Here is a 12,135-nt window from a genome sequence, read left to right as displayed (position 1 = left end):
TCCCACAGTGATATGAGCTCATTCTGTGATATGATATTCTTTGGAGGACGATAAATAACCACTCTGTTGCGTGTTCTTGGATCATTTGCTGCTTTAACAGTGTACATAGCAATGTCTTCTTCGTAATTTAGTACAGCTATAATTAATCACAACAAATTTTAGTCACACTATAAACAAATTTAGTCTAAACGAATTTATACTACAAAAATAAAAGCACGTAGAGGGAGAATAGTATCACTTTATTATTTGCTACAAATATTGCATTTTTTATTTTTTTATTTTTAAACTTTACTATCCAATTTTTTATTTTACCATCAAAATTTCAAATTTTTTACACATTTTATCATCATGTTTTTTATTTGTAAACATTTTACTGTTGTAGACTGATAAAAGAAATTATTTTAAAAAACAAGCATTACAATAAATATATATTTAGTATTATAGTGAGTCTAACAAGTGAAAATCAACGTTAAGTATTTAATAAGATCATATTTACCTTGCATAGACAACAAATCTAAAACTATTATTTAGCGTGAAGGTCGAATATGAGTAGTTAGCAGACGCTAATTTATTATTAATTTCAAATTGAATTTTAATTAAATTAATTTAGTGTTATCGATATTAAATGAAATTTACTTGGTGGCTAAGCTCATAGATATGGTTGGCTATGACGGTGGTTGTGCGAGAAGAGGATGTATTTGGATAACCCGAATCCATATGCAGTGAACTATATCCGAAGATACCCAAATCTGATGAACCCAAATGATTAAATGGTCGGTTATAAATTTGAAAAGCTAAATTTTGGATTGTGCTAGATTAGTTGTGTTGGGTCCGAATTTGACCCAATCCAACCTATGCTTAGTCCTAGTCAAAAAAACAATGATAGTTAACATTAAAAACTAATTAAGTAACCAATTTATAACATAATTATTTTATTTTATTTACAATAGAGACTATTGTTAGATATCAATAATTTTTTTTTTTTATAAATTGATATCTAATTTTGTTATTATGGTGATTAATTATTATTTTTTTCTAAAATACAACCTATATGTTTGAAAAGAAGGTATAACAAACACAACATCTCTTATAAAAGTATTTTCATTCTCTTTTAAAACATTGGTATGAATAAGGTTAAAAAATCATTAGATAATTTATTGTAGTATATATTATTTGTTACCATGTGTGCAGTGAGGACAGTGAAGGTATTTTTTATAGTGCTTTGCATGTATTAGTCTAGGATTTTTCTAATTCTTTATTTGTTTATAATTTTATTCTATATTATTATTTTTTATTATATATATATATATTAATAGATCTTTGGATTAAAAATAAGAAATAATATTATGAGCTTAGAATTCATTATATAGTTATTAATACCTAGCTCTTAAGTGCATGTTTGGTTTGATGTCAAAATTGATGTACAATTGATTTTCTAACACGTTAAATTGATTTAGAATTAATTTTCTAACGCAGAATCAATATGTGTTTAGTTTCCAAAATCAATTAAAGAGTAAAAAATTCACCTTGAATAAAAAACAACTAAAATTCTTGCTTATGTGTTGGAGAATTGATTCAACTGGAATCAATTTTCCAATGTTGAACCAAACACACCCTAAGTTATCCTATGCGATGTGGGACTTTTTAAAACGTGTTATTTTCAAAATATGGAACAATTGTCCCGTGGCGGAGAGATTCCTAGTAGGACAATGGTTGAGGGGAAGATTGTTGTAAAGTGACATCAATTGTGTTGCGTCCTGACTAATGGCTATACTTTTTGGTCTAATGGTAAGCGTTCGATCTTAACAATTGATATCAGAGTTAAGGTCATAAATTCAATTATTGGTGGGCAATTGTTAAGGGAGATATTATTGTGGGTTGCACAATTGTCTCGTGCTTTATTATTAATATATTGTTTATTTACCGATAAAAAAAATGTGTATTAACTGCAATAATTTACCTAGGTAATTGGCGAGATTTGATACCTTTGGCTTCACCATTCCCATAGACAACAATGTCCTTGACATCCTCATATGGACGAAGTAAATAATTGACAAAGTATGCTGCACAACAATTTGCAGAAACAGAAGTGTAAGGAATCCCTGCAGCTTCAATTTCTCTTCTGATTTTCATTTTCTTTTCAAGCAAAACTTGAAATGGTGGAAGAGGCTTTATTCTATCTTCTTCTGCTCCAAATCCTGATGGAACGAATCTCTGCAATGCAAGTTCACAAAAACTATCTTATTAAATATTAATAAACAACTTTCTCTACATATAATCTAATTAAATATTAATACAATATTGAATTAATATTGGATCTGTTAGGAATCTAAATGTGAGTTTAAGTTTCACATTAGTTAAAAATGAGAAAGTAGAGCACTGTATAAGAATAAAAACGCATGATCCTATTACTTTAATGCTCATTGGTGATTTTATATAAGCATGTATATATTGTTGGATCGATGTATATATTGTTGGATCGAGCCCTTACCACATGGCCAAAAGCTATAACTTTTAGTCAGGATGTAACTCTTTTTACTCAAGAGTGTAATACAAGTCCAAACGTCGTCACAATTTATTCGATTATGACCCGGCTCATTTGACCTCTATCACGAGATAATTGATGCCACTTGCAAGTAGAGATGGCAAATAAACCCGTCCCCGTGGGTATTGCCCGAACCCGTCCCCGTTTTGACGGGGAATCCCCGCATTGACTGGGTATGGGTACGGGTATGGGGAATCCCCGACGTTTTCAGTTGGGTATGGGGATGGGTATGGGGATGTACATATACCCGCCATAATACCCGTCCCCGCCATATCTCCATTCTCGTTTAAATTATTAAAATATTCACAATTAATCAAGTAACCCCTATATATATATATATATATATATTTTCTATTTTTTATTTCTTTTAATTATTTCATTTGTCATGAAACTCATTCTCATCTCCAATATATTTTTTTATCTTATCATAACCTTTATGTAATTATGTTAAAATTGTTAAAAACAGATCTGTCCAATACTCTTAACCACAAAGGGATCTGTGTTGATTAATGAGTTTCTCACTTGTTTAAAGTGTATCTTGAAGGAGTCTTTAAGGTTTAAAGCTTAGTTAATCAATCACACAGTTCTGGGTTAATGGACTGTTTTAAAACAATCAAGGAGAATTAAAAGAGAGAAGAAAGAAGCAAGACACACAATTTATACTGGTTCGATTCAAAAAGAATCTACATCCAGTCTTCTCCTAAGTAACACACTTAGGAGGATTCCATTAAACAGAAAGGTTCCAAGAATTACAAGCACACCTATGTAATTCTAACCCCCAAAACCCAAGAACTTGATTCAACAATCAAGAACTTCCCCTAGGAGCAATGCATCCACACAATTGCACCTAGGTCCACACTTCAACCACTGAAGCTACTGTAATCAAAGACACAGAAAACAAAACAAGAAACGAAAACACCTAAGTTGTGCAGATTTGACTTGATGCTCCTTGAGTCAAGCAAGATCCATCATGGTAGAGTCAATCATCAATCATTCTTGGATCTGTGCTTGGGTTATTGCAGAATCTTCTGAAGCTCTTGTGTCTCTCAGATTGCTCTTTCCCAGATGCAGACTGCGTGATCTATCTCAAAAATCCAGACCCAAAACAGATTACAAAACAGCTTTTATACAAAGGTTTTTGCTGTCACTAATTCAATTAGCCATTTACCTAATCGATTATCGTGAGTATATTTTCACTTACTTAGTACAATACTCACAGCTAATCAATTAGTCAAGGAGCTAATCATATACAGAGTTACACAGCAAGCCTGAAATACAATTGATAAAGAGAAGCTAATATCCTAATGCATATCCTAACTGGACCAAGCTATGTTTTATCCCAGATCAGTAGACATCATCAAAATTGTTCTTCATTTATGGATGAAGGGCTCCCCCTTTCAACAATCTCCCCCTTTTTGATGATGTCCAAAACATGGACTATGATAAGCCTGCCTGCAACACATTAAGCAAACACAACAGCAGTACAAGCACACAAGGCAAACAACAGCATAGGCATATAACAGATATCACTTTAATTTTATGCTCCCCCTATCAGTATAGCCTATCAATGCAGTGGCAAAATAATTCTCCCCCTTTTTGGACAGTAGCAAAAAGACATATTCAAGATGGGACAGGAAAAAAAACAACTAAATAGCGCAGCAAAGTAAAAGATGCAGCAGTAGATAATGCATAACAACCAGGATAACAACCAGAATGCATAGCAATTTCGCATAATGGATTAGCGGGCTCCTTTTGAGAAATTAAGTAGCAACTATGTGATGCAGAACTTAACACAGACTAGGCTTCAGATAGAGCACGATAATGGATTAAGGCCAAGGTTAGGCAAGCAGCTACACAGTTTGAACACAATAGGCATACAATGTATGACAATACTACCAACGCAGCAGGTGAAATCAGTAGCGCAGGTTAACATCAGAGTGCAGACAGCCATAATCAGTTGCAATATCACAATAGAAGAGGAACTTTTCACCTTGGCAATGCCTAAAATTTGACCTTTGTTATTAACACCTCTTGTAACATGACCAATAATTGGCTTTGTAAGATATCTTGCAGAACTTCTTCACATCTCCTTTCATGTGTCTTGAGCATCCATTATATAAAAGCTACATTGTTTTCCTTTCATCAAGACACACCTGAAACAAAGATTAAAGAGAAGATGCAGGTACCCAATTGAACTTGGGTCCTTTCATGTTAGTGGTTTGAGGTGTTCCTTTAGGTACCCATCTGTACTCTCCTTTAGGAACCCCACAATTTTTAAAGTAGCAGGAATTAGAAAAATGGCCAGGTTCAGAACAGTAGGAGCAAATGACAGATGTTGGTTTACTCATATCTAGAAAACTTCTGGTGCCTAATGGATTAGATTTGCCACTGTAACCTATTCCCTCTTTATTAAGCACACTCCTTTGAGATCCTAACACTGCATCAAGATTTGATCTTCCCAAAGTGAATTTTGAGAGAGTTTTCATTAGATAATCTATCTTTTCTAGCTGTCCTGGGCATTTTTCACATTGGGGAGAGCTTGTGTCATCTTTGGACCTAGAGTGTTTCTTAGATTTCTCTAGTTTTTCAAGACTTGTTATCAGATTTTCATTTTCCTCTTCTAGTTGCTTTACTCTACCTTCAAGCCATTTAATTTCTCCTCTACGCTTATTATTTGACTTTTGCAATTTTGTAGCTTCCTTATGCAATTCATTAAAAGCATCAAGTAATTCATAGTAATTATTTTCATCATCATTGGAGTTGAAACTACTCACACTACTCTTAGAAGAGCTTGTTCCAGCCATAAGACAGAGGTTGGTCTCTTCCTCAATGCTTCCATCAGATTCACTAGATGAGCTGGAGTCACTATTGTAAGCTTTCCTTTTCTTCTTGTGCTTGTCTGCCTCACCTTTCTCTTCTAATTTTTGCTTCAGCTTGAGGACAGGGCATTCAGGTTTGATGTGTCCCCTTTTTCCACACTCATAGCAAGTTGGAACATGTTTTTCTTGCTTCCTAGAGGATCTTTTAATTTCTGCAGAATTACTGGTAGCTTTGTTCTTGTATTTTATAAATTTTGAGAACCCCTTTACCATTAGTCTCAAGGCTTCACTGTCAGAGTTGTAATCATCATTAGATTCATCTACAATTTCTGCTTTCTTCAGTTTTGCTGCAGATTTTACAGCACTCTTCAAGGCTATTGTGTGCCTCTTTTCTCCATCCTCTTCTTCCTTGAGTCTTCCAAGCTCTAGTTCGTGTTCTCTTAGCTTTCCAAAGAGTGTAGCTATGTTCATGCTAGTGAGGTCTTTGGATTCTGAAATTGCAGTGACTTTGGGCTGCCATGTCCTGTTTAAGCTCTTCAAGATTTTGATATTCAATTCTTCTTTGTCAAAGATCTTGCCAAGAGCTAGAAGGTGATTTACTATATGTGTAAATCTTTTCTGCACATCACAAATGCTTTCTCCAGCCTTCATTCTGAACATCTCATACTCTTGAATGAGAGTATTCTTCCTTGCCCTTTTGACTTCATTCGTGCCCTCATGGGTGACCTCCAAAACATCCCACATCTCTTTGGCGGATTCACACACAGATACCCTGTAAAATTCATCCAAAGTTAGTGCAGAGGATATAATATTTTTGGCTCTAACATCATAGTGTGCCCTTTTATTTTCATCAAGAGTCCATTGTGAGAATTCTTTAAGAACAGTTTTGCCTTCCACAACTTTAATGGGTTGAAAAGGTCCATTAACTACAGCATCCCAGACCCCTTTGTCCACTGATTCAAGAAAAATTTTCATTCTAATTTTCCAAAAAGGGTAGTTTTCACCAGCAAACAGAGGTGGCCTGTTGATGGATGCCCCTTCAGCAAAGGTTTGAGATGTATTAGACATATCAGGATCTTTCTAATCGATTATCGTGCGATTAGCCAGCTCTGGTGCCAATTGTTAAAAACAGATCTGTCCAATACTCTTAACCACAAAGGGATCTGTGTTGATTAATGAGTTTCTCACTTGTTTAAAGTGTATCTTGAAGGAGTCTTTAAGGTTTAAAGCTTAGTTAATCAATCACATAGTTCTGGGTTAATGGACTGTTTTAAAACAATCAAGGAGAATTAAAAGAGAGAAGAAAGAAGCAAGACACACAATTTATACTGGTTCGATTCAAAAAGAATCTACATCCAGTCTTCTCCTAAGTAACACACTTAGGAGGATTCCATTAAACAGAAAGGTTCCAAGAATTACAAGCACACCTATGTAATTCTAACCCCCAAAACCCAAGAACTTGATTCAACAATCAAGAACTTCCCCTAGGAGCAATGCATCCACACAATTGCACCTAGGTCCACACTTCAACCACTGAAGCTACTGTAATCAAAGACACAGAAAACAAAACAAGAAACGAAAACACCTAAGTTGTGCAGATTTGACTTGATGCTCCTTGAGTCAAGCAAGATCCATCATGGTAGAGTCAATCATCAATCATTCTTGGATCTGTGCTTGGGTTATTGCAGAATCTTCTGAAGCTCTTGTGTCTCTCAGATTGCTCTTTCCCAGATGCAGACTGCGTGATCTATCTCAAAAATCCAGACCCAAAACAGATTACAAAACAGCTTTTATACAAAGGTTTTTGCTGTCACTAATTCAATTAGCCATTTACCTAATCGATTATCGTGAGTATATTTTCACTTACTTAGTACAATACTCACAGCTAATCAATTAGTCAAGGAGCTAATCATATACAGAGTTACACAGCAAGCCTGAAATACAATTGATAAAGAGAAGCTAATATCCTAATGCATATCCTAACTGGACCAAGCTATGTTTTATCCCAGATCAGTAGACATCATCAAAATTGTTCTTCATTTATGGATGAAGGGCTCCCCCTTTCAACAAAAATGATGTATGTTAATTAAAAAAAATTATGCCTCACATTTGAATATTTATATTATTTTTTAATATTTTTATTTATTATAAATTTTTCTTTCACATGAGAATGTTTATACTCTCAATTTAGGGTAATATAAAAAAAATTATTTACTTATTATTATTATTAATTTTTGTTTAATTTGAAGAACTCTTTTTTTTCATTAAAATAATTTTCGTTATTTTTCAACCATTAAGTATATATGTTGATATTTGAAAAGTTTTCTTAATTCTCTAAGATATTTTTCGTCTTATCATACCTTAGTTATGCATTTGATTTGTTTTTTTTCGATAGTCTCTCAAATTATTTCTAAAACACACATTTGTTAGTTTTTTAATATTTTTATTTATTGTTTTTATTTTCATCATGTAGAATAATATTTCGATATATTCTATCTAATTATTTTTTGTTTTATAACTCATTATTAATCATAATGTAATTTTTTCACTTTAAATTCTGTTTGAAGTGGTTAAAATTATATATATATATATATATATATATATATATATATATATATATATGTATATATATATATATATATAATGATATTTAGGAATAGTATATGATAATTCACTACAAGAAAAACATGAAATGGTGACTGATTTTTCGTCATTGGTGGTAGTAGTTGATTTATTGTCTGAATCAATGACTAAATTAGTGACCGATTCAATGATCGAATCGGTACTTAATTTAGTGACCAATTTAATTACTAATTTATTTGTAATTTAATGACAAATTTTTTGGTCACTAATGATATTTCTATTTAATTTTAACCACTTCAAACATAATTTAATAATTAGTTCTCTAAGGTATTTTTCATCTTATCATACCTTAATTATACATTTGATTTCCTTTGTACGATTTCTTTCGATAATCTCTCAAATTATTTCTAAAACACACATTTGTTAGTTTTTTAATATTTTTATTTATTGTTTATTTTCATCATGTAGAATAATATTTCGATATATTCTATCTAATTATTTGTTATTTTATAACTCACTATTAATCATACTGTAATTTTTTTCACTTTAATTGTATAAATAACTTTTATTTACTACAATATAAAAATTTAATGTAATTGCTATGAATATTTTTTTGTCACTATCCAACATATATTGAAGTTCAAAAGATACAAAATTTATGTCAAAATTTTATTATTATGTTTATTATTTGTTCTTTGTGTCATTTTGATCAAGTGATGTATTATAAATTTTATTAGTGTATAAAAAAGAGATTCATTATAATTTAAAAAATTGAAGTAAACAAACATTTAAAATATATTTTAATTTGAATATTTGTTTTCCTTTTATTATTATGTTTATTATTTGTTCTTTGTGTCATTTTGATCAAGTGATATATTATAACTTTTATTAGTGTATAAAAAAGAGATTCATTAGAATTTAAAAAATTGAAGTAAACAAACATTTAAAATATATTTTAATTTGAATATTTGTTTTCCTTTTATATTTTTTTGAAATATTTTTTAATTTTATCAACTAAGTTCATCAATGTTGTAGTTTGCAAATTTAATAAATGTTTTGGTTCACATGAAATTTTATTTGGTATTCTAATATAAAATGTAAACAATTATAATTTATTTTAAGGTATTTGGCATCGAAGAAAATCCTCATAATATTAATATTTCATAATATTATGTTTTCTTTACCGTAATTTTTTTTCTTTTATAAAAATTAATATTAAAGTAGTTAGAACACGGGTACGGGTATGGGTACGAGATTATACCCGTTACCCGATGGGGATGGGGATGGGAAAAAAGTTTGATACCCGTTGGGTTTGGGTATGAGGATGGGGATGAATTTTTTATGCTGGGATGGGTATGGGATAGCGAAACCCGTCCCCGCCCCGCCCCGTTGCCATCCCTACTTGCAAGAGAATATATGCTAAGATAATATCTTAATTTTTTAGATAAATAATTTATTCAAAATAAGAAGGTAATAATATTTTATGGGAAGAGTCCTACACGCATGGGAAATGAGAGTGAGAGGACAATATACTTCACAACCATATCTTTAACTTCATCCATTTCTTAGTCACACAAACCCTATCATTTCTCTTGTTTTATTTTTTAGTTTTTCTCACATGATTTTTCTTAAATAAAGTAATACTATAAGTTTAACATTAAAAAAAACAAGAAAAAAAAAACAGATTCAACCAAATCGTCCAACTTAATATTTTGAGTAAATTAGATAATGACTTTATCAAAATTCAATCCAACCTAACCTAAAATGTAACACCCCTACGATATATAGAATATGCTAAAAAAAAGCTAATTAAAATATTATAAATAAGCTGGTATTGTAATAGGCATTATTTATTTATTATTTATTTATTGCACTTAATTTTTGCATAAATAAAAAAAAAACGCACCTTTATATTTCCAACAACTTTGATGGCTTCTATAATTTTGAGTTGGTCCATGACTTGAGGGTAAGCCAACGCACTTATCACAATATCCGCTTTTTTAATCGCTTCCACAATCTCTTCATACTTTAATTCTCCCTGTATTTCCAATTTCAATTTTTATTATTCAAATCATTTTTTCAAAGGAAAAACGTAGTAAAACAAAACACTCTCACCATATTATTTAAATCTTTATTATTTTATATATTAAGTTAATATGTAACTTTCCTTCTTATTTTTTTCCCCCTTTTCACACCTTAATATAAAATATGGGATACTAACGAGTCTTTTGAAAAGTATACACTTAAAATATTACAACATCCCCATCGAAAATCTTATAATAATATATTTTTATGAGTCATCTCTTTTATACATTACTATTTAAGTTCTTCATTTTTAATTAATATGACTTATACTTTAAATAATTTAATTTTAAATAATTTATGATAGTAGTCATCGACTTACACCTAAATTCTAATAACATAATTACTTCAAGATTTAAACTTTAATTTGTTACAACTGTATTCGTTTAGACTAAACTCAAATTTAAACCTAGTAGAACTTTTAACTTAAAATCTTAGAACAATGAATTTATGAATATACTTCATTATACGATGTGTAATTATCTCATTTTTACTCTGTACAAAACGCTGACTCACATATTTACATTACTTCCAATTTAAAATCTTAAGACAATGAATTTATGAATACTCTTCATTGTATGATGTTCAATTATCTCATGTTTACTCTGTATGAAACTCAGACTCGCACTCGAATCTGTGTTTTCAGTACGAATTTGATTATACGAATTGTTATTTGAAGAGAGAATGTAAGTAACCTGAAGAAGAGTGACTCCCATGGAGGTGAAGTCCTTGCAAAGTTGTATCTTGGAAGGAGGAGTTTGTGAAGTGAGAGGACGAGTGTAGACGAAAGTTGGATGACCTAAAGAGAGACTTGCCTTCACCAAATGCTTCCCTATGTAACCAGTTCCTCCAAACACTACAATCCTATTCTTTCTCTCCATTTCTTAAATTTTCTCTTTCTGATCTTGCAAATCAAAACTTATGCTAACCCTTTAAATAATAATAATGTGCTACATTTTCCAATCACATGCCATTGGTACCCACCAACCAAACACCGGATATTATGAAAGAAATCAAAACATGTGGTACCACTTGCATGGTGGAACTATTTAGATTAGGGTTGACAAAATAGGTCCATTTATTTTTTATTTGTAAAATAGGGACAAGTCGTTAGGATGCAGGATGACATTGTAGGTAAAGTCGTCCTGTATCCTACCGGTTTCTATATATTTAAAAAAAAAAGTAAAGTCGTTCTGTATTAAGACGATTTCAGTTAATGAATAAAGTGAAGTCGTCAGAACCTATGACGACTTCACTTTCAGTTTTTTTTTTCTTTTTGAGAATAGCACAATAAAGATATATTATTGCAAATAAAATATTTATCTTCCTTTTCAATTCCAATGAGTGGGTCTATTGTAGCCCGCTTAAATGGGTGGGTTTGTCGGCATTTACATGTGTCAAACCTTCATTGAGGTTTGTGAAAGCAAAGTTGAAACGTTGTAATGTTTAAATAAATCTACAACATTAATTTTTGTCTATCAAAATTGCATGTAAAAAAACTGCAACTTTTTAAAAAACAAAAAAAAAAGTGAGAAGTGAAGTGGTCAGGCTATACGACGACTTCACTTCTTTATATAAAGAGAAACCGGCATTTATTAAGACAAATTTGTTTTTTCATAAAAAAAAGATAGAGGACGATTTTTCCTGTGATGTCGTCCTCTGTCCTGACGACTTATCCCTGTTTTACAAAAATAAAATTCAACAAATCCACTTTTACAATTTTCACTTTAAAAGGACCCCAAAATAAAAAAAGATCTCAATATCTCATTTTTATTCTGTACAAAACTTGGACTCGCACTCGAACCTTTGTTTTTAGAACGAATTTGATTATACGAATCGTTATTTGAAGAGAGAATGTAAGTAACCTGAAGAAGAGTGACTCCCATGGAGGTGAAGTCCTTGCAAAGTTGTATCTTGGAAGGAGGAGTTTGTGAAGTGAGAGAACGAGTGTAGACGAAAGTTGGATGACCTAAAGAGAGACTTGCCTTCACCAAATGCTTCCCTATGTAACCCGTTCCTCCAAACACTACAATCCTATTCTTTCTCTCCATTTTTTAATTCTCTCTTTCACATCTTGCAAATCCACGCTTAAGCTAACTCTTTAAA

General features: G+C 31.5%; 1 protein-coding gene across 2 annotated transcripts in view; it reads right to left on the bottom strand.

Annotated features, from left to right (window-relative positions):
* The window catches only part of LOC114178990 (eugenol synthase 1-like), a 12,957-nt gene extending 822 nt beyond the window's left edge, over positions 1-12,135 (bottom strand). The window contains exons 1-4 of one of the 2 annotated variants that reach the window (XM_085673407.1): positions 11,895-12,135; positions 9,854-9,985; positions 1,986-2,214; positions 1-136 (exon numbers count right to left, since the gene is read on the bottom strand). The exon at positions 1-136 is cut by the window's left edge and continues 68 nt beyond it. In XM_085673407.1, the coding sequence (XP_085529533.1) occupies positions 1-136; positions 1,986-2,214; positions 9,854-9,985; positions 11,895-12,080 (683 nt within the window). In that variant the 5' untranslated portion in view covers positions 12,081-12,135. Of the gene's footprint in view, positions 137-1,985; positions 2,215-9,853; positions 9,986-10,724; positions 11,762-11,894 lie in introns of those variants that run through there. The other variant, XM_028065167.2, reaches the window with a different exon arrangement.

The sequence above is a fragment of the Vigna unguiculata genome, chromosome 1, assembly GCF_037176805.1.
Source record: "Vigna unguiculata cultivar grain cowpea cultivar isolate G323 ecotype 2 chromosome 1, ASM3717680v1, whole genome shotgun sequence".
Classification (NCBI taxonomy): domain Eukaryota; kingdom Viridiplantae; phylum Streptophyta; class Magnoliopsida; order Fabales; family Fabaceae; genus Vigna; species Vigna unguiculata.
The sequence above is the reverse complement of the archived record's forward strand: the minus strand, read 5'-3'. Positions and strand labels throughout refer to the sequence as shown.